The sequence below is a fragment of the Sturnira hondurensis genome, unplaced genomic scaffold, assembly GCF_014824575.4.
Source record: "Sturnira hondurensis isolate 20B ecotype Veracruz unplaced genomic scaffold, ASM1482457v3 Scaffold0017394, whole genome shotgun sequence".
NCBI lineage: Eukaryota > Metazoa > Chordata > Mammalia > Chiroptera > Phyllostomidae > Sturnira > Sturnira hondurensis.
In genome coordinates, this window is record NW_028090025.1 from 134921 (window position 1) to 162261 (window position 27341).

Consider the following 27341-nt stretch of genomic DNA (forward strand, 5'->3'; position numbering starts at 1 on the left):
CAAGTGTGGTTCATCCCTGGGACACAAGGATGGTACAATATTAGCAAATCAATAAATGTAATACATCACATAAAGAAAACAAAAGACAAAAATCACATGACCATAGCAATACGTGCTGAAAAAGCATTGGATAAAATAGAGAACCCATTTATGATAAAAATATTCAGCAACATGGGAAGAGAGGAAGCATTCCTCAACATAATAAAGGCCATATATGAGAGACCTAAGGCAAACATCATCCTCAATGGGCAAAAACTTAGAGCTTTCCCACTAGGATCAGGAACAAGATAAGGCTGTCCACTCTCACCACTCCTATTCAACATAGTATTGGAAGTCCTAGTCGCATCAATCAGAGAAGAAATAGAAATGAGAGTCATCCAAATTGTAAAGTAGGAAGCAAAACTGTCACTGTTTGTAAATGACATGATATTGTACATTGAAAATCCTGTAGAGTGCACCAAAGAACTACTTGACCTAATAAGTGAATTTGGCAAAAGAGGAAGATGCATAGTCAATATTCAGATAACAAAGACATTTTTGTACACCAACAATGAAATATCAAAAACATAAATCAGGAAAAATCACAATTGATATAGCAAGAAGAAAAATAAAGTACCTAGGAATAAACCTAACCAAAAGGGTGAAAGACCTGTACTCGTAAAATTACACAACACTGAAGAAGGGAATTAAAGAAGACACAAACACATAGAAGCATATACCTTGTTTGCGGATTAGAAGAATTTACATCATCAAAATGTCCATACTACGTGAAGCAATTTATAGATGCAATGCAATACCTATTAAAGTAGCAATGACACATTTCACAGATATACAACAAATACTTCAAAAATTTATATAATATCATAAACAACCCTGAAGAGTTGCAGCAATTTGGAGAAAGAAGAACAAAATAAGAGGGATCACAATACCTGAAATCAAAATGTATTAAAAGGCCATTGTAATCTAAACAGCCTGGTACTGGCATAAGAACAGACACACAGTCTAATGGAACAGAACAGAGAGCCCAGGAATAAATTCAAGTCTCTATGGTCAATTAATATTTGACAAAGTGGGCAGAAGCATAAAATGGAGTAAAAAGAGCCTTTTTAACAAATGGTATTGAGAGAGCTGGACAGCTACATGCAAAAAAAAAAAAAGAAACTCAATCACCAACTTAAACAATACACTAAAATAAATTCAAGGTGTAGAAAACACTTAAATATAAGTTGTGAAACCAAAAAATGCTAGAGGAAAACATAGGCAGCAAAATCTCAGACATTCCATGCATCAATATTTTCACCAAAATGTCCCCTAGAGCAAGGGACATAAAGGAAAGGATAAACAAATGGGACCTCAACAAATTAAAAGTTTCTGCTTGCCTAAGGAAAACAGCATGAAAACGTAAAGAGAACCAACCACCTCAGAAAACATATTTGCCAATCATACCTCAGACAAGATTTTGATCTCCAGAATATGTAATGAACTCACACAACTCCACTCCAGGAAGACAAAAAAAAAAAAAAAACAGGTAAAANGAACTCACACAACTCCACTCCAGGAAGACAAAAAAAAAAAAAACAGTAAAAAAATGGGTAAAGGACTTGAGCAGACTCTACTCCAAGGAAGATATAGAGAGGGCCCAGAGACATATGAAAAGATGATAAGTTGTACTAACCATCAAATTGATGCAAATTAAAACCACAATGAAATACCACTCAATACTGGTGAGAATGGCCATCATAAACAAATCAACAAACAAGTGTTGGAGAGGATATATTGAAAAGGGAACCCTAGTGCACTTTTGGTGGGAACGCAGACTGGTGCAGCCACTGTGGGAAACAATATAGAATTTCCTCAGAAAACTAAAAATGAAACTGTGTTTTGTCCTGGTAATTCCATTGCTTGGATTATACCCTAAAAACCCTGAAACACCAAGCCAAAAGAACCTATGCACACCAATGTTCATAGCAGCACAATTTACAATAGCCAAGTGCTGGAAGCAACCTAAGTGCCTATCAGTAAGTGAATGTATCAAAAAACGCTGACATATTTACACAATGGAATACTCTGCAGCAGAAAGAAATAAGGAGCTCCTACCCTTTGTGACAGCATGGATGAAACTTGAGAGAATTATGTCAAGCCAAAGAAGCCAGGTGGTCAGGGACGAATACCATATGATGTCACCTTTAAGTGGAACCTAATCAACAAAACAAACAAGCAAGAAAAATATAACCAAAGACACTGAAATAAAGAATGGGCTGACCAGAGGGGAGAGGGAAGGAAATTTCAGGGGAAAAGGGGAAGGGTTGACAGGAAAAAGTATAAAGGACACATGGACAAACACTAGGGGGAGTGGAAATGGGAAGGAGGTGAAGAGAGCTGTGGGGGTTGGCTGGGATGGGAGTAAATGACAGCTTTACTTGAAGAACAATTACATAAAAAAAGAAAAAAGAAAACCCCAAATCTAGCTAATTTCTGCCTATAAAAGACATATCTAAAAAATAAGGGTATGGAAAGTGATGGAAAAATATATGCAAGGCAAATACTAGCCGAAGTTAATGTAGCTATGTTAATGTTAAGCCAACATTACTTTAAAACAACATATATTTCTGAAATAAATTGTGTCATGGCATACTGATAAAGGGAATAATCCACCAGGAAGATATAACAATTCTAAATATGTCTGCACCTAAATATAGAGCCTCAAATTATATAAAGAATAACTTGACAGAATTATATGGAGGAACCAATAAATCTATCATCAGTGATAAATTATAATATACCTCTTCATGTTGATAAAGAAAGTAGACAAAAATTAATAAGAATTAATTATAATTTTAATTCTTAATTTTTGAAAAAATTTTAAGAATTTAAAAAATTCTATTAAAAAATATCAAATTGCTATACAGGGTGGGGAAATGTAGGTTTACAGTTGGGAGTATGTGAAACATAGCATTTATTTGTGTATTATTACTTATTAATTATTCTACTATTTTCCATATGAACAATGGTAAACCTACTTTATCTTCACCTTGTATATAGAATTCTGTGCAGAATAACTACAGAAACTTGTTCCTTAAAAATATGCATAGATCATTTATCATGATCTTTATCATAATGCAATAAAATTTGAATTCTCTGAAACAAAACAATAATGAAAAGGAATACATTTTGAGGAAGAGTTCTGGCCAAGATGGAGGCATAAGTAGAAACACTTCAGTTCCTTACACAACCAAAAGAAGGACAAAAATGAATAAAAACCAAAAAAGCAACCACAACTGCCAGAAATTCAAACTGCACAGAAGTCTGACAACCAATGAGTTAGAGTAACATTCTTCCAGACAGACAGTGCCACAGCGAAGTGATGTGAGTTGCCCCTCTCTGGGAAATACCTAAGGCTCCAACCCTTACAACATAACAGGTGTACCAAGACAAAGAAATATGGCCCAAATGAAAGAACAGATCAAAACTCCAGAAAGAGAACTAAGCAACAAGGAGATATCCAACCTATCTGATGCAGAGTTCAAAAGCCTGGTAATCAGGATGCTCACAAAAATCAGTGAGCTCGGTTACAAAATGAAGGAAGAAATGAAGGTTGCAGAAAGTAAAATAAAGAAAAATATACAGGGAATTGACGGTGAAGGGAAGCAAACTGGGAATCAAATCAATGATTTGAAACAAAAGGAAAAAATAAACATCCAACCAGAACAGAATAAAGAAACAAGAATTCAAAAAAATGAGGAGAAGCTAAGGAACCTCTGGGACAACTCTAAAGATTCCAACATCCGAATCATAGGGGTGCCAGAAGAAGAAGAGGAAGAGCAAGATATTGAAAACTTATTTGAACAAATAATGAAGGGAAACTTTGTAATTCTGGCAGAAGAAATAGACTTCCAGGAAGTCGAGAAAGCTCAGAGAGTCCTAAAGAATATGGATCCAAGGAGGAGGACAATAAGACACATCATAATTAAATTATCCAAGATCAAAGATAAGGAGAGAATCCTAAAAGCAGCAAGGGAAAAGAAGAAAGTTACCTACAAAGGAATGATGATAAGACTATCAGCTGATTTCTCAAAAGAAACCTTGCAGGCAAAAAGGGACTGGAAAGAAGTATTCAAAGTCATGAAAGGCAAGGACCTATATCCATGATTACCTTATCCAGCAAAGCTATCATTCAGAATGGAAGGGCAGATAAAGTGCTTCCCAGCTAAAGTGAAGTTAAAGGAGTTCATCATCACCAAGCCCTTATTATATGAAACATTAAAGGAACTCATCTACGGACTCACCAAGCCCTCATCTATGAAACATTAAAGGGACTCATCTTCTTCTATTTGAAATAGAAGATCAAATCTATGAACAGTAAAATGACAACAAACTCACAACTATCAACAACTGAATCTAAAAAAACTAAAACTAAAAATAAGCAAACAACTAGAACAGGAATAGTCACAAAAATGAAGATCACAGGGATTACCACTTGGGAAGGGTAGGGGTAGAATGGGGGAAAAAGATATAGGGAATAAGAAGCATAATTTGTAGGCACAAAATAGACAGGAGCAGGTTAGAATAGTGTAGGAAATGGAGAAGCCAAAGTACTTACACGTACAACCTATGGACATGTACTAAGGGTGGGGGGAATGCTGGATGTGGTAGCATGCAGGGAGGAGAGGGACAAAAAACTGGGACAACTGTAGTAGCATAATCAATAAAATACACTTTAGGAACAGGTACAAAGGACACATGGAAAAAGCCAAAACGGGGTAGGATTGAGGGTGAGAGGTGGAAATAGGTGGGTTGGGGCAGAGTGGTGGGGTGAAAATGGAGACAACTATGCTTGAACAATAAAAAATTCTATTAGAAATGGTAAATAAAATATACTTTAAAAATATAAAAATTAAATGTGGAAGAATATTGAAAATTTAAAAATTTCAAAAAGATTACATTAGAAATTAAAAGTAGCTTATAGAACCAATAGATATATTATCATCCCATTTGGGGAAAAACAATATCTATATTATGCATTGGGGAATAGAGGTTGGAAAAAGCCACTAAAAATGGTAAGAGAGGTTATTTATTATTTCTAAGCTTAATGGTGATTTTTAGTTTGCTCATTTTTTTTATTTTTATTGACACTGTTATAGATATGCCCCTCCCCCCTTTGCTCACTTCCTCCAAACCCCTGATCTGCTTCCCTCTGGCTATCAACACACTGTTGTCTGTGTCTATGGGTCATGCATCTATGCTCTTTGGCTAATCCCTTCACCTTTCATCTGGCTACCACCTCCAGTTTTGCTTTATTTATTTTTTCTTGTTTAGATTTTATTTATTTATTTTTTAGACATAAGGGAGGGAGAAAGAGAGGGAGAGAAACATCAATGTGTGGTTGCCTCTCTCCAGCCACCTACTGGGGACCTGGCCCACATCCCAGGCATTTGCCCTGACTAGGAATTGAACCTGCGACCCTTTGGTTGGCAGGCTGGCACTCAATCTACTGAGCCACACCAGCCAGGGATATTTATTTATTTTTAAACCATTTTTTAAAAATTATTTTTGTTCGGGTACACTTCTGCATTTTCCCCATTGCCCTCCCCTACCCTGCCTGCCCCACTCCAACAGTCAGTCACCCCATTGCCCATGCCCATGTGTCCTCTGTTCATGTTCCTTGACTTTCCTCTTCTTCTTTCCCCTGTTATTCACCTTCCCCCTCCTCTCCGGTCATTGTCAGTTTGATCTTTAGTTCCAAGTCTATGGTACTATTGTGCTCATTTGTTTTGTTGATTAGGTTCCACTTATAGGTGAGATCAAATGTTATTTGTTTTTCTTTATTTTTGAAGAGATTTTCTGTATTGTTAAAAGTTCTTACGTGGAGCATGTGAGCATGTTTGTTTTTTTCTAACTAGAAAAAGTATCAACAATGAACTTTACTTATAGAATATAGAATAACATATAGAAGAGTACCTTTTGCCTGGGCTAGTGCAATGCCTCCTAACTTGTTTCCCCATTTCAATTCTTGCCAACTAAGACATTCTGTTCCCTAAAGCACTTAACATAAAATCGAAATTCCCAACCATAGCCTGCAATGTTCTACATGGCATTGCTCCAGACTACATTTACAGATTTACATCCAATCACACTCCCCAGGTTTGCTTTACTCCAACCACACAGCTTTAATTTCCTTGAACTGTGCAAGTTTGTCTAGCCTGGTTCTTCATATTTGCTACCCACTGCATCTAGAAACCCTGCTGTTTTCCTTACCCCAACACTCTCCTTGCCTGACTAAGTCCCAGGTATTTTTTAAGTTCTAGCTTAAGTGTTAAATCCTTAGGGAAGCTCTTTCGGCTTTCCCTCCTCAGACTAGGTTTGCTTTCTCTGATAGATATACTCAAAGCACTTACTTTTTTCCTTCATAGCAGTAAAAATAAACTTGAAAATATACATTTATGTGTTTACTTGGTTATTGTTTTTCTCCCTTGCTTAACTGTTTATTCTGTGAAGACAGGGACCGTATCCAGTTTCCTAATTGCTGTATTATTAGCTCTTAATTCAGTGCTGGGTGGATATTTGATTAAAGAATGCACAAATAAGTGAATGAATAAATGACTGAATCTTCAAAAATTTTACTGAAAATTATGGAACCAAAAATTGATGTAAAAAAGATTGCGAAAGGGAAGGCTAATGATATGCCACAACTGCTGTTTTAACTTCCAGTTCTGGTAATGGCTAAGATTCATTGAAGAATGCTGAAAAAATACATTTCCTTTTGTATTCTCTTTTCCTATTTTTGCATTAGTGGACTATTCCTCTTTACAGGGAAAAGAAGTACTGTGAATTAGCTTAAAAACAAATAACAATAAAGTTGTTACTTCTGATGTTAAGGACACAAAGACAGTGAAATAGGATGATTTGTAGATGGGTATAAATTAGTGTATCACATTTCACTGTCTTGAAGCTCTGTTTCATTATATAATTTATACAGTAACACATAACCATAGCCCAATATAAGTTGGCCTCAATATGTTCTATCTTCTCTTACAGGGACAACTTGTACACATTCAGTCAGCTTGAGTAATGACCCGCTCTGTAATTAGGCCCAGTACATAGGAAAAAGAGATACATTTTCTGATTTACTCACTGTTGCTACTCTAGAGAAGAAAAATATTGGTTACAGTTTAGGACTGATCCAGAGTTTACACATTATGGTATAATCGTAAATTCTTAAAATACAGCCTTGAAAAAGATGCTAAGAAAGCAATGTAGGATGCTCTTTTGATCCTGCAACATCGTGCAACATTCAGATCTAGCTTTCTTTCAGTTAAACCCACCTTCAACCCTTAACCTCCACAGAAGAAAGTCATGATGGTAACTTCAATGTCAAATTCTCTACAAGAGCTTAGTGCTTTAAAACAACCACTTCTTCTGAAATCTGTCTTGTCTTTAAATTTGATCTAGTAACAAACTAGATGCTTGATAGTTATCTACATAAGTCTAGAAAATATCTGCTAGAGCCCTAGCTGGTGTGGCTCAGTGGGTTGATTGCCAGCCTGAAAACAGAAAGGTTACCAGTTTGATTCCCAGTCAGGGCACATGCCGAGATTGCAGGCCAGGTCCCTAGTAAGAGGCCCATGAGAGGCAACCACATATGGATGTTTCTCTCCCTCTCTCTCTCCCTTCCCATCTCAAAAAATAAATAAATAAAATATTTTAAAAAGCAATATCTGCTCGAGTATTTAGTCCCTTAATAGTTCACGTAGAAGCTATACATATCTTTCAGTCACTCATCTCTTCCGAATTTTCTCCCATGTAACACCACAGTTCTACAATGATGTGTGAGGCAAAGTCACACAAGCTTTAAACTATAATTTATCCATAAATAATTCTGAAATAAACTTACACAAATCAGTAGAGAAGAGGTAGGGGATATTGGCATAATTCATAAAATACGTATGCTCAATTTAAGAATAAAGACAGGAAATGAGAGAACAGGATTTGTAAATGCATCACACTTTTCTTTATATTCCTTTTAAATGTCAAGGATTTCAATTACTAAATATAAACACAGTATGCTGAAAGGCATTGTTAATAACTATTAGTGCATAAAAGGAGAAATATTTTTAACCTAACTAGATCTAAACACTGACAGCAGGACTGATGAAGCCAAATAATACAGTGTGCTCAAGAGTATTTCACATTCAAGTAAAACACGTTGTTAGTATGGTATACCAAACTATTTATAATCCTTTGTTATTTGTATATTCTAGAACAACAATGAGAACCTAAATGGAGAACAGTCAGTAAGTCATTTGATAAAATCAATGCAAAGAAAATCAAATACACTTTTCTGGTGGTAATAATGACCAAACACTATGCAACTGATTGTATCAGGGCAAAATTAAATGGCTTAAATGTTTAAGACTACCGAAATAAGTAGAGCAGCTTATTTATGGTCATATCTGTTATTTAATTGATCATACAATAGTCTAATAGTTAACCCATAAATTCTATCCAGCTATCACTATAAAAATGGAAGAGTTTATTAATATGAGAAAACAATGTTCTCTACCAGTATAACAGAAATGTTTGTAAATTATCAGAGTGACAGTATAATTGAATTTAGGCCCTTTCTGAAGTATATCAGAATAATAAAGAGAAGACAGAAAACATTAAGCAATCTTAAAAATTTTATAACAGGGTTATTTCGCCATGTTTTGCCTCATTCATGCACCTTCAGAAAAAATTAACAAAATCTAACTCTCTCTTCAAATTTACGGTAACTTCAAGAGTTTCAGTTTCCAGGATATAGAAAGCTTTGGCACTGTTACAATCCACAGGATGGGGGAGGTTCAGCAACAGTTTCCTAGACAAAAGCAAAACAAAAACAGAATAAGCTTCCTAAAGTAATATCAAGAAGATATTACTTTTATAAGGCAGTGGAAAGCAATATATACCACCTGAACATTAGAAACCAAAAAAAAAAAAAGAAAGAAAAACCCCACTATTTAGACACTATACGTACAGGATTAAAAGTATGCTTAAATAACATAAATCATATACTAGTGTTTGGGCCTTAAAAATCCTAGTAGTGGTTTTGACTTCTCCCTCTTGTTTTTCTAAATTGACCACATTTTGTATCATGTAAACATAGTCTCGGGCTATGTTTATAAGCATAGAAGTAGAACCATTGCAACTTTCAGCTAGTTGGATAAATATGCTGCCAGCTACACTTAAGCGTGCATGAAAAATCTGAAAATTGGAATGGTTCTATAAGAATTTTGCCAATACAATTTTAGCCTATCTCTACTGCAGATGTAGTTATTCAAATTCAGGCCTGGAATGATTTTAATACCATCTCAATGACAGTGCTTCCCTCTGCTTGCTTATGATTCTTTCTACTGTACATCGACGAAAAGTCCCTGTGAGGGTTTATTTTGCAGTTGATGGCTCAGTCACTGGATAGCTTCAGGGTTTAGATGCATTGCTGGGATGTGACATACATAATTCTGTTATAGTAGTATGAACCTGAATTATGCATGGGGTTGGCACATGCTGGTATCTGAAGAAAATTAAATGTATGAAATACTTGTTACCTCACATTCTTGACAGAGAAAGCTTAAGTATCTCTATAAAAGGTGGACAGAGGGAAGAAGATGGTGGAGAGGTGGATGGGAGCGGAACCCACTTGCTGGAACACCTAGCCAATCTTCCTAAGAACACAGTGAGCAGCCAAGAGAATCCCAGCTGACACGAAGTTTGGAAGCCAAAACATGTAGAGGATGCTTAAAAACAGATGGTAAGGAGATTTTGTAGGCTGACAAGAAGGTCCCTGGGCCTTGTGACAGAGACCACAGCTGCTGTGGAAGCACTGGAGGAGAGCCAGGTCAATGATAGCAACTGAACGGCTCCCTGCCCTCCTAAAAGCCAGGAAGTCTCAAACCGATGCTAACAGAGACCTGGACAGGTCAAGTCGATAGGGAGATAAAAAGGCAGTAAGTGACAGACAGCTGCTGGCATACCCCAGCTGGGGCAACAGTCACCAGCTGGGAGAGTACAAGAAAAGTTGGGAAGCCAGTGACACGCAGAGCTGAGAAAAAGAGATGGGCCCGAATTGGCTGTAACCTGGATAGACACTGGACTGGTCAGAGAGTCGACTGTGTGGAAATCCAGGTGCTTGTTAGGAACGGCAGGCGGCACCTGGGGGACTTCTCAGAAAAAGAACTGAGGAGCCATGTAGGGATCTTGCGTTGGCAGAAATTGCATGCACCAGCAGCTGGGCCAGAGAAGAGGGGTGGGAGCAGCGATTTGCTCCCACTCAGGGCACCTCATGGATTGATGAAAGGGTCACAAAATGAGGTGGTTTATTGCCTAGATGGCAAAAATATGCAGAGTGGACAGGGCGGGCTCCACAGTGCTCTGAGGGAATGGGATGGAAACTGGGCACCTGTGATTATTGTATCCAGACTGAACTCCATCTTTGCAGAACCACAGGAAAGAAAATAAGGGATCTCAGCCAGCCTCTGCCTGTAGGATCCTAAAAGACCCGCAAAACTGGTTTGGCGGGTGTAATATGTAGGAGCCTCCCCACTTCCCCAAAATAAAACAATATGACCTGAAGCTGTGGGAAAACCAGAGAAGGATCCAGAAAAAATCAGTGGAGCACACCAACAGCTGATATAAATTTAACTTTGATATCTTTCAGCACTTGCATGTTTTTCTATTTCTCTTCCTGTTTATGCAGTTTTTTTGTTGGTTGGTTTTTATTGTGTAATTTGTTTTTTATTCTCCCTTTCATAATGCACTTTCATTTTTCTCCTTTCATTTCACTCGTATTCCAAATAACCGACTACTTTTTACTTTTACTTTTAATTTTTATTCTTTTTATTCAGATTATATATTTATTTTTAAAATATTGTATTTATTTATTTTTTTTAAATAAGAGAAGGGAGAGAGAAAGAGAGGGAGAGAGACATCTATGTGTGGTTGCCTCTTAAGTGTCCCCTAATGGGGACCTGGCATGTAATCTAGGCATATGCCCTGACTGGGAATCAGACTGGGGACCCTTTGGTTTGCAGGCTGGTGCTCAATTCACTGAGCCACACCAACCAAGGCCAGATTATACATTTCTTATCATACTATTGTTATTCGTGGTCTTAATACATTTTGCCATCCTGAGCTTTATTATTGTTGCAGTTAACTTTATTTTGTCTCACACTTCTATCCCTTACTCTTACTATTCCTCTTCCATCTAACCTCACATAAGCATTCTTCTTTCCAAAGTCATCTCATAATCTTTTTTCTCTTCTGATAAGACTATTATTTCTTTTTCAACTTTTATAAACAGTGGAAGTAGGGTGAAATATCATGGTTATTGGTGTATTTCTCCAAAAGAACTCTTATTTGTTCACTACTTGTTTGCATTTTAAATCCCATAGAATACTCTCCCTCTGTCTTACCCTATTTTGCCTTGGCCCTGCCCATGATTAGTTGAGTAAGAAATTTTATTTCATTGCATTTTCAATTCCTTTTTTCCTTGTCTTTCTTTTTAATCCCTCTCTCAACCAAGGCTTTGCTCCTCCCTCTTACTAGATTCCCCCCCCCCCAACCTCTCAAAATCATTTTTCTTTTCTGTAGACATTTCATATTCACTTTTTGCTTTTTTACAACATTCTCATTCCTGTTCCACCTTTATAAAACATCATTTAACAGTCATTGCTATCGACCCTGCTGTGGTTTTTCTGCAATTTTGCTCCCATTGGTCCAGTACCTTTACAATTTTACTTCAAACCTCATAGCACACTCATCCCTCTTTTTTTTCTTTTTTCCTTTTTAAAAAAAATATATTTTATTGATTATACCATTACAGTTGTTCTATTCCCCCCACTTCATTCCCCTCCACCTGCACACTCCCTCCCCCAGCATTCTGTCCCCCTTACTTTATAATCACGTGTCTCAAGTTCTTTAGATTCTATATTGCCCCCACTATTCTTGCCCTCCACCCATCTATTTTCTACCTACGGTCTATGTTACTTTCTGTACCTTCTCCCCCCTTCTCCTCCTCCCACTCCCCTGTTGCTAACCCTCCATGTGTTCTTCATTTCTATGGTTCCACTCCTGATCTAGCTGTCCTCTTGGTTTGCTTTTGTTTTAGGTGTGGTTGTTAATAACTGTGAGTTTGCTGTATTTTCACTGTTCATATTTTTTATCTTCTTCTTCTTAGATAAGTCCCTTTAACATTTCATATAATAAGGGCTTGGTGATGATGAACTCCTTGAACTTGACCTTATCTGAGAAGCACTTTATCTGTCCTTCCATTCTAAGTGAAAGTTTTGCTGGATAAAGCAATCTTGGCTGTAGGTCTTTGGATTTCATGACTTGGAATACTTCTTTCCAGCCCCTTCTTGCCTGTAAGGTCTCTTTTGAGAAATCCGCTGACAGCCTGATGGGTACTCCTTTGTAGGTGACTGTCCCCTTATCTCTTGCTGCTTCTAGGATTCTCCCCTTCATTTTAATCTTGGCTAATGTACTTATGATGTGCCTTGGTGTGTTCCTTCTTGGGTTCAACTTCTTTGGGACTCTCTGAGCTTCCTGGATTTCCTGGAAGTCTATTTCCTTTGCCAGACTGGGGAAGTTCTCCTTTATTATTTGTTCAAATACGTTTTCCACTCGTGGATGTTTCTTTCCCCCTTCTGGTACCCCTATAATCCGGATGTTGGAACATTTAAAGATGTCCTGGAGGTTCCTAAGCCTCTCCTCATTTTTTTGAATTCTCATTTCTTCATTCCTTTCTGGTTGGATGTTTCGTTCTTCCGTCTGGTCCATTCCATTGATTTGAGTCCCAGTTTCCTTTCCATTGCTATTGATTTCCTGGACATCTCCCTTCATTTCAATTAGTTTAGCCTTCATATGTTCCTCTAATTTGTGACTATAATCAACCAGTTCTGTGAGCATCCTGATCACCAGTATTTTGAAATGTACATCTGAGAGGTTCGCTATTTCTTTTTTGCTTAGAGTTATCGGCTCTGGGACTTTGAGTTCTTCTTGTGCCATCTTTTGGGCTGTTCATGTCTGTTATGTAGCAGGATCGGAGTCCTAGGTGTTCACCAGAGCAGGGCAACTCAGTCGCTGGGTTGTGACGCTGTATGTGGGGGTGGGGTCAACAAGGAGCAATGGTGTTCCGTCTGCCGCCTCCCACCGTTGCCCCCACAGGCGCAGCAGCTGCCACTGTCACTGGGGCCCGCGTGTTTCGTCCCACTGCACTCGAGTGTGCCACTGCCGTCAGCCCTCGCCCCCTGGGGCCTGCGTGGTCTGTCTCACTGTGCCCGAATGTGCGACCATGGTCAGTCTGCCCCACACCCTGACTGGGTCCAGGCCACTTGCACGCCTAGGTCGGGGGATCTGTCCTGCCCGACCCTGCTCCACTGCTGGCTCCGCCCCTCTTACCATCCTGGTTGAAGGGTTAGTTGATGTCGGACTTCCGTATAATTCAATTTTCTGTTCTTTGGCTGTGTCTTTGTTCTCCAAACCTTTGTTGTAGTCAAACTTGGTTGTGGGAGAAGGCACAGTGTTTCCACCTATGCCTCCATCTTGGCAGAAGTCCTCATCCCTCTTCTTACCCCATTGTTCCCATTGCCCTTTTGTGTTTTACTTACATTGTAAATTTTGCTCTCTCCCTTTCTTTGCCTTGGTTCTACCCCAACTCTTATCAATTACCTTCCATCACACCACATAGCAACATTTCCCCTTTTTTAGTCATCTCATATTCCTTTTGTCATACCTTATAATCCACAATCTGTATTCACCTCTATTAATCTTACTTTGATTGTGGTGGAGACTGCTGATATGATAATGTGGTTCTTTTTGGTGGTGTAGGTTGGATTGTCTAGTAGTACTGCTTTGTTAACCAATACCTGTACAACAACATTCAAGACAAGGTGAGAGTTGTGAATACCAGTAAACCCACTGAGAGAGGGGAAGCCACCAGGAATGGAGCCACCAACAGGTAGAGCCCAAGTTCAACAAGAGAGCCCACTCAAATAAAAAAAGGGCAACTTGAGAGCATTCCAGACAAGGAGATCTAAGAGACAACACCACTGATTTCCACAGAACCCCTATCACAGAAGTTCACCCTTTGAAGTCAGCTGACAAAGCAGAGCATCTGGAATTACAGAAACAAACAAAAACAGTCACCTAAAATGGGGAGACACAGAAAGAACCCACAGTCAAAAGGAATGAAAGATTCCCCATTAAAAGAGCTAAATGAAATGGAGGCAAGTAAACTATCAAATATAGAATTCAAAAGAATAGTTATAAGGATGTTCAAGGAACTCACTGCAACTACAAGGGGCTGAGTGGGAACTAAAACAGTATGAAAAAGGAAATAGAAACTATAAACAAGAACCAGGAAGAAATGAAGAATATAATACCTGAAATTAAAAAAATACTCTAGAAGGAATTACAAGCTGACTGGATGAAGGGGAGAACTGAATTAGTGAGCTGGACGACAAGGTACAAAGAAATACCCAGGTAGAGCAACTGCATGAAAAAAGACTAAAAATATGAAGATGGCTTAAGGTAACTGCAGGGCAACAGGAAACACAATAACATTTGAATGATAGCAATACCAGGAAGAGGAGAAAAGGAGCAAGGAATAGAACAGCTGTTTGAAAAAAAACAATGACAGATAACTTCCCTAACCTGAATAGGGAAAAAACAATGCAAGTTCAGGAAGCACAGAAGGTCCTAATCAAGATGAATGCAAAGAGGCCCACTCCAAGACACATAATTAATATGCTACATTTTAAAAACAAAGAGAGAATCATAAACACAGCAAGGAAGAACCACATAGTAACATACAAAGGAGCTCCGACAGGCTAGCATCTGACTTTTCAACAGAAACACTACAAGCCAGAAGGGAATGGCAAGAAATATTCCAAGTAATGAAATGAAAGGGCTGCAACCTACTACTGATACAGGGTGCAGCCAGGGTGGCCCCAAATAGGAATTTGTAATGGGGTCCAGAACCCAGGGTGTCCAGGAAATATTAGAAAAATATGTATATAGGATGTTCTCACCCCCAGAAGTCTGAGCTGAGGGATGGGACACCTAGAGCAGGGCCATTGAAAGCTGTTTTGCCAACTAAAGGGGGTGGAAATGAGAGGGAGGTGGGGAGCACAGGAGGGTGGACTGGGATGGGAGTAAAAGACATAAAACTATACTTGAAAAATAATTAAATAAAAAAAGAAAGCTGTTTTGCACGGCAACAGTTTTGCAGCTAACCTCTGGCATGGTCATTTAACATATCTATAACCTTTAACTGCTTTCATGGAATGTTAAATAGCTGTGGCCATGCTTTGAGCTGGGGGGGGGATGGGAGTGACTTCAACCCCTGATATAACTGGGAAGCAACTCCCTCTGGTTAGATCACCTGTATGGGAGCTTGGAAATGACTGGCTCCACACAATGGGGCCATGCCTTCCTGGACTCACTATGGCAGACCAGTAAAGCTGGAAAAATAGAGGAATGCTGGAAGGTGTAACTGATTGTGGGAGGACTCAGAAATACAGCTACAGAGGAAGATTGGCACTGGGATTTAAACCTAGGCATGGCAGCCATGCCAAGGGGGTACCTCACGGCTTTGGCGAGAGTCAGCACCACATGGGTTTGGGGTGCTCCCTTTTGCCACATGGCTTAGGAAGCAGAAAACACCTTGCTGGGAAGAAAAGGGGTGAAAGGACTCTTGCTGGTGGGTGATGAGAAGGTGCCATATGGTTTTAGATTAACTGGAGATTGTGGCAGTGACACAGATGATGGTCCTGGGAACTGAGAGGCTACCTGAGCCATGGACTTCTACTTCTTTTCCTAAGATACAGTACCCTGGACTGGGCAGAGGGAGAAGGAAGGACTGTGTGTGTCTGTGGGTATTCTAAAGGAGTCTATTATTTTAATGAAGACATTAAGTCATTACTCTAAGTTTGTATAACTTTTTAAAAATATTTTATTTATTTATTTTCTAGAGAGAGGGGAAAGGAAGGAGAAAGAGTGGGAGAGAAACATCGATGTGTGGTTGCCTCTCATGTGTCCCCCAATGGGGACCTGGCCTGCAACCCAGGCATGTGCCCTGACTGGGAACCGAACCAGTGACCCTTTGCTTCACAGGCCAGTGCTCAATCCACTGAGCTACACCAGCCAAGGCTGTATAACTTTCTGAATAAATAATTCCTTTCTTTTCCACCAATCTCTGGCATTTTCCTTTTCATTCAATCTCTGGTGGTGGGGGAGGCAAACCTAGTACAGGGTGAGGGAACCCTGGGAGCAGAAAGGGGGATTCATTCAGTAATAGTGTTTTGTTCCCCCACACCTGTTCTGTAACACTACTCTACCCAGCAAGGATCTCAATTAAAATGGAAGGGGAAACAAGGAGTATCCCAGACAAATGAAGGCTGAAAAAAATATATTTCCACCAAATCAGCACTGTAAGAGATGCCAAAGGAACTGGTTTTTTGTTTGTTTCATAAATTACTTTATTGTTGTTCAATTACAGTTGTCTGCATTTTCTCCTCCCCCCTCCCCCCACCTAGCCAAACCCACCTTCCTCCCTTGCTTCCACCCTCCCTCTTGATTTTGTTCATGTGTCCTTTATAGTAGTTTAAAGGGACTGCTTTAAGAAGAGGAAGAAAAGGAGAGAGAGAGGAACATAGGTACAAATGGGGGAAAATGATTAAGTACCTATCAATAATAACCTTAACTGTAAATGGATAAATTGCTCCAATATAAAGACATACTGTAGATGAATGGATAACAAAACATGACCCACACTTATGCTACTTAAAAGATACCCATCTCAGGGGGAAAAAAAGACCTACATAGACTGAAAGTGAAGGGTTGGGAAAAATATTCCAAGCACAGGGACAGGAGAAAAAAGCTGGGGTAGCAATACAAAATAGACTTCAAAACAAATGCCATTAGAAGAGACCCAGAAGGACACTTTATAGCACTCATGGAAGAATCTACCAATAAATACACATTATAAACATACATGTACCCAACATAACAGCACCAAAATACATAGGGAAAAGCTTGGAGAACTTCAAGAAACATAGAGAGAGCAACACAGTTATACTAAGGGATTTTAACACTTCAATATAAAAAATTTAGAGATCTTCCAAACAAAACATCAACAAGGATGTTGTGGCATTGAATAATGCCCTGGATCAAATGGACTTTATACATATACAAAGAACCACGATACACATTCTTTTCAAATGCACATAGAAAATTTTCAAACATAGAGCACATGATAGGACACAAAACAAGTCTCAAAAAATTCAAGAAAATTGAAATCATATCAACCATTTTTTCAATCAACAAGTGCCTGAAACTAGCCCTGGCTGGTGTGGCTCAGTAGATTGAGCCCCAGCTTGTGAACCAAAGGATCACTGGTTTGACTCCCAGTTGGAGCACATGACTGGTTGGCAGAACAGGTCCCCAAAAGGAGCATATGAGAGGCAATCGCACACTGATATTTCTATCCCTCTCATTCTCCCTCCCTTCTCCTCTTTAAAATAAATAAATAAAGTCTTTTTAAAAGGGGTCCTGAAGCTAGAAACCAACCTCCAGGAAAAAACTCAAAAACACACAAATTCATAGATATTAAATAGCTATTAAACAATGAATGGGTTAAGAATGAGACCATGGAAGAAATCAAAAAGTTTCTGGAAACAGATGAAAATGAACACACAACACTTCAAAATTTATGGGAAAGAGGAAAGGAAGTCCTAGAGGGAGGTTCACAGCAATACAGGTCTACCTAAAAAAGACAGATACATTCCAAAGAAATAACCTAACCCTACATCCACAGAAACTAGAGGAACAACAATAAACAAAGCTCAAAGTGATTAGAAGGAATGAAATAACCAAGGTCAGAGCATAATTTAATGACATAGAGACTAAAAGAACAATTCAAAGGATCAAAATATCCAGGAGCTGGTTCTTTGAAAAAAAAATAAACAAAATCCACAAGCCTTTAACCAACCAACTCAAGAGAAAGAGACAGAGGACTGAAGAAATAAAATCAGAAATGAAAGTGGAGAGATTAAAACTGATACTACAGAAATACAAAGGATTCTAAGAAATTACTACGAACAATTATATGCCAAAAATATGAAAACCTGGGTGAAATGGACAAATTTCAAGAAAAATATACTCTTCCAAAACTGAATGAAGAAATAGAAAGCCTGAATAGACTAATAACTAGTGAAATTGAAGCAGCAATAAAAAAAATAAAAAACTTCCAGCACACAAAAGCCCTGAACCTGATGGTTTCACAGGAGAATTTTACCAAACATTTCAGGAACAGCTAACCCCTATCTTTCTCAGATTATTCCAAAAAAACAAAGAAGTAGACTCTCAAATGTTTTTATGAGGCCAGCATCATCCTAATCCCAAAACTAGATAAAGACATAACAAAGTAAGAATACTACACGCCAATATTGCTGATGAACCTAGATGCTAAAATCCTCAACAAAATATTGGCAAACTGTATCCAGCAATACAGTAAAAAGATCATATACCATGATCAAGTGGGATTCATCCTAGGGATGCAAGGATGGTACAATATTCACAAACCAATAAATATAATACATCACATAAAAAAAGGAAAGAGAAAAATCACATGATCATAGCAATAGATGCAGAAGATAGATCATGTCCTTTGCAAACAATGGCAGTTTTACTTCCTCCTTTCCAATTTAGATACCTTTTAATTCTTCTTCTTGTCTGATCGCTGTGGCTAGGACTCCCAATACCGTGTTGAATAGAAGTGGTGATGGCGGACATTCTTGTCCTGTTTCTGATCTTAGTGGGAAAGCTTTTAGTTTTTGCCCATTGAGTATGATGGTGGCTGTAGATGTCTCATGTATGGCCTTTAATATGTTTAGGAAGGCTCCCTCGATTCCCACTTTGCTGAGTGTTTTTATCATAAATGGGTGCTGTAGCTTATCAAATGCTTTTCCCACATCCATTGATATGATCGTGTGATTTCTATCTTTCCTTTTGTTTATGTGATGTATTACTTTTATTGGTTTGTGAATATTGTACCATCCTTGCATCCTTGGGATGAATCCCACTTGCTGACGGTGTATGATCTTTTTAACATATTGCTGGATGCAGTTTGCCAATATTTTGTTGAAGATTTTAGCATCTAGGTTCATCAGCAATATTGGTGTGCAGTATTCTTACTTTGTTTTGTCTTTATCTAGTTTTGGGATTAGGCTGATGCTGTTTTCAAAAAAGTAAGGAATCTTGACTCTCTTGGATTTTTTGGAATAGTCTGAGAAGGATAGGAGTTAGCTGTTCCTGAAAAGTTTTGTAAAATTCTCCCATGAAACTGTCTTGTCCATGGTTTTTGTGTGCTGGGAGGTTTTTTTTTTTTAAGATTTTATTTATTTATCTTTAGAGGGGAAAGGAAGGAGAGAAGGACAGAAGGAGAGAAATATCAATGTATGATTGCTTCTCGTGAGTCCCCTGCTGGGAACTGGCCTGCAACTCAGGCATGTGCCCTGACTGGGAATCAAACTGCGAACGTCTGGTTCACAGGCTCATGCTCAATCCACTGAGCTACACCAGCCAGGGCTGCTGGGAGTTTTTTTTATTATGGTTTCTGTTTCACTAGCTGGCCAAAGCAGACAGCTTTTAAAAATGTGAATTAAATAAACTACTTATTTCTTTTGGTTGAACAATGCTAAATATCTGGGTATTTTTAATAATTACAATGTAATTGATTGTTATTTGACTGATATTAGTAGTTCATTCAGTGAAAATCAATTCACATGTTCTCTGCCCATGAACAAAATGTCTTCTCTCATCTGGGACAACTTTAAATGTTCCAACATCCATATCATAGGGGTGCCAGAAAGAGAAGAGGATGAGCAAGAAATTGAGAAAATAATGAAGGAGAACTTCCCGAATCTGGCAAAGGAAATAGACTTTCAGGGAGTCCAGGAAGCTCAAAGAGTCCCAATGAAGTTGGATTCAAGGAAGCACACACGAAGGCACATCATAATTACATTACCCAAGATTAAAGATAAGGAGAGAATCTGAAAAGCAGAAAGAGAAAAGGAGATAGTTACCTACAAAGGGGTTCCCACAAAACTATCAGCTGATTTCTCCACAGAAACCTTGCAGGCAAGAAGGGGCTGGAAAGACATTCAAAGTCATGAAAGGCAGGAACCTATATTCAAGATTACTCTATCCAGCAAAGCTTTCATTTAGAATGAGAGGGAAGATAAAGTGCTTCCCAGACAAGGTCAAGTTAAAGAAGTCCATCATCACCAAGCTCTTATTATATCAAATGTTAAAGGGACTTATCTAAGAAAAAGAAGATGATCAAAAATATGAACATTAAAATTTCAGCAAACTCACAACTGTCAACAACTGAACCTAAAGAAATACAAAAACAAAAACAAAGTATGCAAACAAGTAGAATGGGAACAGAATCACAGAATGGGAGATCACATGGGGTTTATTATGGGGTAGGGGGAGAAGGGAGAATGTGGGAAAAGGTATAGGGAACAAGATGCATAAATGGCAGGTACAAAATAGACAGGAAGAGATTAAGAATAGTATAGGAAATGGAGAAGCCAAAGAACTTATGCATATGACCCATGGACATAAAGTAAAATAGGAGAATGCAGGTAGGAGGGGACATGTAGGGTGGAGGGGAATAATGGGGGTGAAATGGGAAATAGCATAATCAATAAAATATAGCATAATCAATAAAATATATTTTAAATGTTTAAAAAATAAGATAACAAAAAATGAAAACAGAAAGCTCTGGATCAAAAATAGGTTACTGGCATTACAATTGCTAAGGCCCCATGTATGAGTCAGTATCTATGTGTATTGAGTAGGATCATATCTTCAAGTCAATTGGGGATGGACAGGGAGTTTAAACATCATTCTCATAAAGACCTTCTGGTTCAGAGTTTTAGCTGCTAGAGCAGGGATAGTAGTTATCCAGACCAGGTCCTGACTTCTATTAGTTTTCTGCCCTTGGTATGATTAGCTAGAACAATAGGGAAGTATTATGTCATCTGATTTAACGGATTAATATATTTATAAATAAATTTAGTTGCAGATTATATAATAGCTGGGATGCTCTAAATACAAACCACACACACACACACACAAAAAGAAAACAAGACACTTTTCCAACTTTCCAAGTGGTATTTCCAACTTTTCCACTTTTCCAAATGGTATTCACTAAAATACCATTCTCCACTAAAATACCATTTTAGTGAATTCTCCACTAAAGTGCCATTTTAGTGAATTCTCCACTAAAATACCATTTTAGTGAATAGTATAGCTTCAGAGAATGCTCCACTGTTTAAAAAATAAGGTAAAAACCTTAACTCTGTCTTCTGTCTTCTATCTTAATGATTTTTCCCTAAAATTCAGTATCTCTCTGAAGTGATCATTTAATATATGAGTATAGTATGATTCAAATGAACTAATGCAGCTCACATTTTACATGGAAATGTGTCTGTGTGTGATTCTTTCATTTAGTGGGATCTCATAGATATCTGGAATGACAACACCAAGAGCAGCTGCCTAAAGATTGATGATGACAGTGAGAACTGCTAGAGGAATGGAAACTAACTCCATGGTGTTAGATATGTGTGTATTTTAACATGCACACAAATATCATGGAAGATTGTCCATTTTACTAACTGCCCTTGCAAAGGTTGGGTGCAAGAATACATGTGTGTATAATATGCAATGAAAAAAATTACAATACTCCTTGAAGTAAATGGTAGGAATAGTCAATGTAATTTTTATAACATGAGACAAACACAAGGATACATTTTTTAAGTTACTATATAAGTAATGAGAAATATTTGCTATTTTCTTATTTGGTATTCATCTGAAGATAATTTTGGGTTAAATGCATCTAGTGTACAAATCAAGGTTAAGGTATATATATATAAATACATTGTGTTGTTTACACATATAAGTCTTTTGTATGAGGAATCTACTTTTTATTTTTTTGAAGCTCTAATATCAACAAAGTGGAATTACAGGTACTGATCATGGAAAGAATAGAACGTGCCAGTAATTGACAGCTCCTCACACCCAGTTTAATATGTTGATGAGTTATGGAGAAAGCACCACTGTAGTCAACCAAACTGTGCTCACTGTTATAGATCCAGATGAAAGTGAACAAAGCAGTGAGATATTTAAATATTTTATCTAGCACATCAGGTTCCATTGATTCCCTCTTTGTAGCATTAATTTGGAGAAACGGGACTGACTCATATGGGTTTCAGGATAAACATGTTACATTATTTTTTAATGTTTGTCCTCTTTTTTTGGAACATGACATGAACTTGTGTAATAAAGAGACTATTTTGAGCCCTGGCTGGTGTGGCTCTGTGGATTGAGTGCCAGGCTGTGAACCAAAGGGTCCCCAATTCAATTCCCAGTTGGGACACACACCTGGCTTGCAGGCCAGGTAGTAGAGGGCATGTAAGAGGCAATCACACATTGATGTTTCTCTTCCTCTCTTCCTCCCTCCCTTTCCCTCTCTCTCAAAATAAATATGCAAATAATTTTTTACAAAAAACTATTTTGAAAATATCAAAATATTTAATTGAATCATTATATTATCATCTGTATCATATGTACCATTTTAAAATGTATTCATATGACTTAAGGATCTAGTGATAAATCAGGTCTTAGAATTTTTGTTTTAAGTAATCGATGACAAGAAATTTTGTTCCTTTTTAGATGAATATAACTAATTTAATCTTAGAGCCCCCACCATATCCAACACGTTTAAAGACATTGCTTCTCTTATGACATCACTGTATAAAAAACATATGTAAGACTTACAATTTAAGGGATTTTCACCTCTAGTTATTTTTCCTAACAGATAAGTCAACCAATTTTAATGCCAGGACTGTGTTTTGGCGATATCAACCTATTCCAAATGTACAAATGCACAGCAGAAAAAAATCTAAGCATTCTCAAATACATTTACATTTATATTATGTAGATCAAAGATCTGAATGACTAGCTGATTTTTTAACTTTTCTTCAGATTTCATGTGTGACGCAAAATAACTATGTATATTAAAAAATAATATTTACCAAATATTCATTAATATTATAATACAGTATTCTAGTTCTAAGTTTTACTCACTTATCAGGAGTACAAAGGTCAAGAATCATTTCCTGGACATTAATTCTAATTTCAGAAGGGTTTGTATTTGGCAGTTTAATTTTAACCTGAAAGAGAAAATGAGAAGAAAATGCTGTTGTCTTGAAAAACACTTAATTTGGAGAGTATAAGAAAATATAGGGAAATGAAAACTAATATTTATTAAGTTCCAACTATGTGCCAGGATACGCCCTTTCCTCATAACAATCTTGAGTAGCACGGATCATTACCAACATTTTATAGACAGAGAAACTGAAATACAGGGAAGTTCAGTGAGTGACCCAATAGTTTTTAATTTGACTAATATCTCTCTAACTTCAAAGCGATATAGAAATATTTCAGTTACTTGCCTGTAGCCTTCATTGTCTGAAGGTGCATTCCAGTGTACCTGCTCAAGCTGAAGACCTTCAACTGCTTTTATCAGTGGGCTCTTTGTATAAAAAAAAAGTTTAGTTTTTATGTTAAGTATGGGTGGATGATGCTATCTGATAGTCTCCTGGTATAAGCTCCCATACCACATTTCCTAGAGAAATATAGGAGTCTAGAAAGGTTGTTACATGAGAGAAATAAGAATATTTCTTCCACATAAAATGTGAATATTTATTAGTTTGGTAAGATTTCACTTGAAAATGACTCATTTCAATTACAAGATGCCCCAAAATTACACTCCTGGATATACACCCAAGGGCATTAAAAGCAGATGTTCAAACAAAAACATGCATGTAATGTATTTGTTCACAGTAGCAGTACTCACAATGGCCAAAAGAGAAAACCACCCAAATGCATTTAAACTAGTGAATGGATAACCCAAATGTGGTATATCCATAGAATGGAATATTATTCAGCCATAAATAGGAATTAAGTACTATTACAAGGATGAACCTTGAAATCATTAAACTAAGAGAAAGAAGCCAGGCAAAAAAAAGCCACCTATTGTAGAATTTTTATGTGAGATATCCAGAATCGTCAAATCCATAGAGACTGAAAACAGATGAGTGGCTGCAAGAGGCTAGGGAGAAAGAAAAGAGGAGTGACTTCTAAATGAGTATGGATCTCCTTTGGGCTGATAAACATGTTCTGGAATTATATATTGTTGATGGTTACACAACATTATGAATGTACTAAATTCTGCTAATTTTATATGTAATAGGCAAATTTACATATTAACATAAAAGGCAAATTTTTATATATAATAGGACAATTTTATATTAGGTGTATTTTATCATAATACAAGGTCTCATCCCTCTAATTAAATTAATTTTTTGATAGAAGTTGATTATTTATGTATCTGTCTATCTGAGATGTCATGACATATGGTTTACAAAAACAAAGAAAAACAACATAAGCTTAAAGTAAATTATGAAGCCCTATTTAAAATGAGCTAAAAGACCTGAAATAGTGGACATCTAATAATTTCAGAGCTAGAATGCCAAGGATAAAAAGCTAAAGTTTTAAGGACAATGCATATCAAATAACTAATGGGAAAAAATGGAGTTCCCTATAATAAGCTTAAAGGAGGTAATAGTATTTTTGTAATATAAACTATGTACTCATACATGTCTGTGAGTTACAACTTACTTTATTAAATGTGTATATATAAATATAGGTAAATTGAGATATAGAGGTCCTACTATATAAAAATATCCTATCCTTCTCCTCACAGGAGATTCACAAGCCCCATCCTCCAGACTCCCCATTCCTCCTCCCCTGCTGAGCTCAGGCTTGTGGCAGAATCTTGGACAGACTGGGATGTATGGCTCTAGGATGGGGGTCATTTTTTCTTCACATGTCCAACTGGAACACAGTCCTTCATTTATATGGCCAAACCTTGGTCTGTTTGGGCTTGATAAATTCTGCTGACCTCATGGTGATGCCTCCCTGAGAACCAGCCCCATCACAAAACTCTGTAGCACCCAGTGGGTGGCAGCTAGATTTGATATACCCGGGGACCTTTTCTGAGTGGCTTCAGACCCACTATGGGAACTGAGTTTGAACCTGTATCAATCTAGTGAACAATAATCACCCTTACATGGTGACTCATTGAGACCTACCTCATGCAAGTTGAATACTACCAGAGGCTCTTTCAGTGACGGAGGTTATCAAGCAACTGGCCAATAGAGGCATCCAGAGGCAGATCCTGGGGTACCTTGGAACTTTTGCTGACCTTCCCCTGCCCCTGGGCCCAGTGATAATAAAAACTGCCCTTTGTGCAGAGCTTGGTCCTTCTTGCACACAACTAGGCCCAGCAGAGGCAATCACAAACTGTGGAACATTTTGTAGCTCTAAACGGGTTGTGAGGGCCAGTCACAGGCAGAGTCAGATGCTGACCAGCACCAGAGTCTCCCCATTGAGAGTCCCCAGAACAAATATAACCAGTGGCCAACTTCAGTCAACATCATAGCAGGATCTAATTAGCTTCACGAGTAGCATATCCAAAAAAAGATTGTGGCAGGCATCAGATCCTGCTGAGAAGAATTCTACTTCATATGGTCAGCATCTACACAGCAGTTCATACACTGTGGTTTTGGTTGATCTTTATAGTCAGCCAGCCTGAGGGCCAACCCCATACATAAATGGGGGAAATAGCAATTAAGACATGATTACAACAGAAGAAACCATATAACCCACATAAGGGACATTCCTGGAGCACCAAGATTAGGTGATCAAGAAGACTACACCACTGGGTCCCACAGGATTCCTACTATATAAGGTCACCTTACCAAGACTGGGAGTTATAGAAGATCTACCTAATACATAGAAACAAACATAAAGGGGCAGCCAACATGGTGAGACAAAGAAATAGGTTCCAAATGAAAGAACAGGATAAATATCCAGAAAAAGAGCCAAATGAAATGGAAGCAAGCAAGGTACCAGACATAAAGTTAAAAAATGGTTATAAGGATGTTCAAGTAACTTAATGAGAATGTCAATAAAGAGATAGCAAGCATTAAAAAAACATAGAAACAAAAAAGTTAGAAAGAGTCAGAAATGAAGAATACAGTATCTGAAATGAAGGAATAAAGAGCAGGTTGAATGAAGCAGAGGATCAAATCAGCAATTTGGAACACATGGTAGTAGAAAACACCCAATCAGAGCAGCAAAATTTAAAAAGAAATTAAAAAATAAGGATAGTTTCAACTGTCCTCTGAGACAACATGAAGCATAATATCCACCAGGAGAAGAGAGAGAACATGGTATTGAGAATGTATTAGAAGAAGCAACTACAGAAAACTTCCCTAACCTGGAGAAGGAAGAAGAAACACCAGTCCAGGAATTGCTGTGAGTGCCAAACAAGATAAACTGAAAGAGGTCCACACTAAGACACATCATAATTAAAATGGCAAACATTAAAGACAAAGAGAGAAGTTTAAATGCCATACAGAAAGTTAGTTACCTTTGGGGAGCTCCCATAAACAGTCAGCTGATTTCTCAACAGAAACTTTTCAGGCTGGAACAGACTGGCATGAAATATCCAAAGTGATGAAAAGCAAGGACCTACAACCAAGACTACTTTGCCCAGAAAGGCTAATATTTGAAATTGAAGGACAAGTAAAGAGCTTGACAAAGAAGAAAAAGCTAAAGGAGTTTGTTGCCACAAAGCATTATTACATAAAATGTTAAAGGGTCTTCTGGAAGAAGAAAATGGAGGAGAAGGAGGAGGAAAAACAGAGGAATATTTTTTTAAGAATAAAATGGCAATAAATGTGTATCTATCAATAATCACTTTACATATAAATGTCTTAAGTGGTCCAATAAAAAGACATAGGGTAGTTGAATGTAAAAGAAAACAAGACCCATATATATGCAGTCTAAAATAGATGCACCTCAGAATGAGAGATACAGACTAAAAGTAAAGGATGGAAAATGATACAACATGCAAGTGGAAATAAAACAAAAAGCTGGGGTAGCAATACTTATATCTGATTAAGCAGAGAGACTATAGAGAAAGAGCTGGTTGACAGTTGCTTCCGAGTGGGGGTTGGAGCTAGGTGGAGGGATGGATGGATTGAGTGAAAAGAAAAACCCTATAGTAAGAGACAAAGAAAGACACTGCATAATAAAGGTAGCAATCCAATAAGAGGATATAACACTCATAAACATTTATGCACCCAACACAGGAACACCTAAATATA

General features: G+C 37.7%; 1 protein-coding gene across 2 annotated transcripts in view; it reads right to left on the reverse strand.

Moving 5' to 3' along the window:
• Window positions 1-7923: 7923 nt before the first annotated feature.
• DNAAF6 (dynein axonemal assembly factor 6) overlaps window positions 7924-27341 on the reverse strand; it is a 72761-nt gene continuing 53343 nt past the window's right edge. The window contains exons 6-7 of one of the 2 annotated variants that reach the window (XM_037067759.1): window positions 23191-23276; window positions 7924-8854 (exon numbers count right to left, since the gene is read on the reverse strand). In XM_037067759.1, the coding sequence (XP_036923654.1) occupies window positions 8725-8854; window positions 23191-23276 (216 nt within the window). In that variant the 3' untranslated portion in view covers window positions 7924-8724. The remainder of the gene's footprint in view (window positions 8855-23190; window positions 23277-27341) is intronic. The other variant, XM_037067760.1, reaches the window with a different exon arrangement.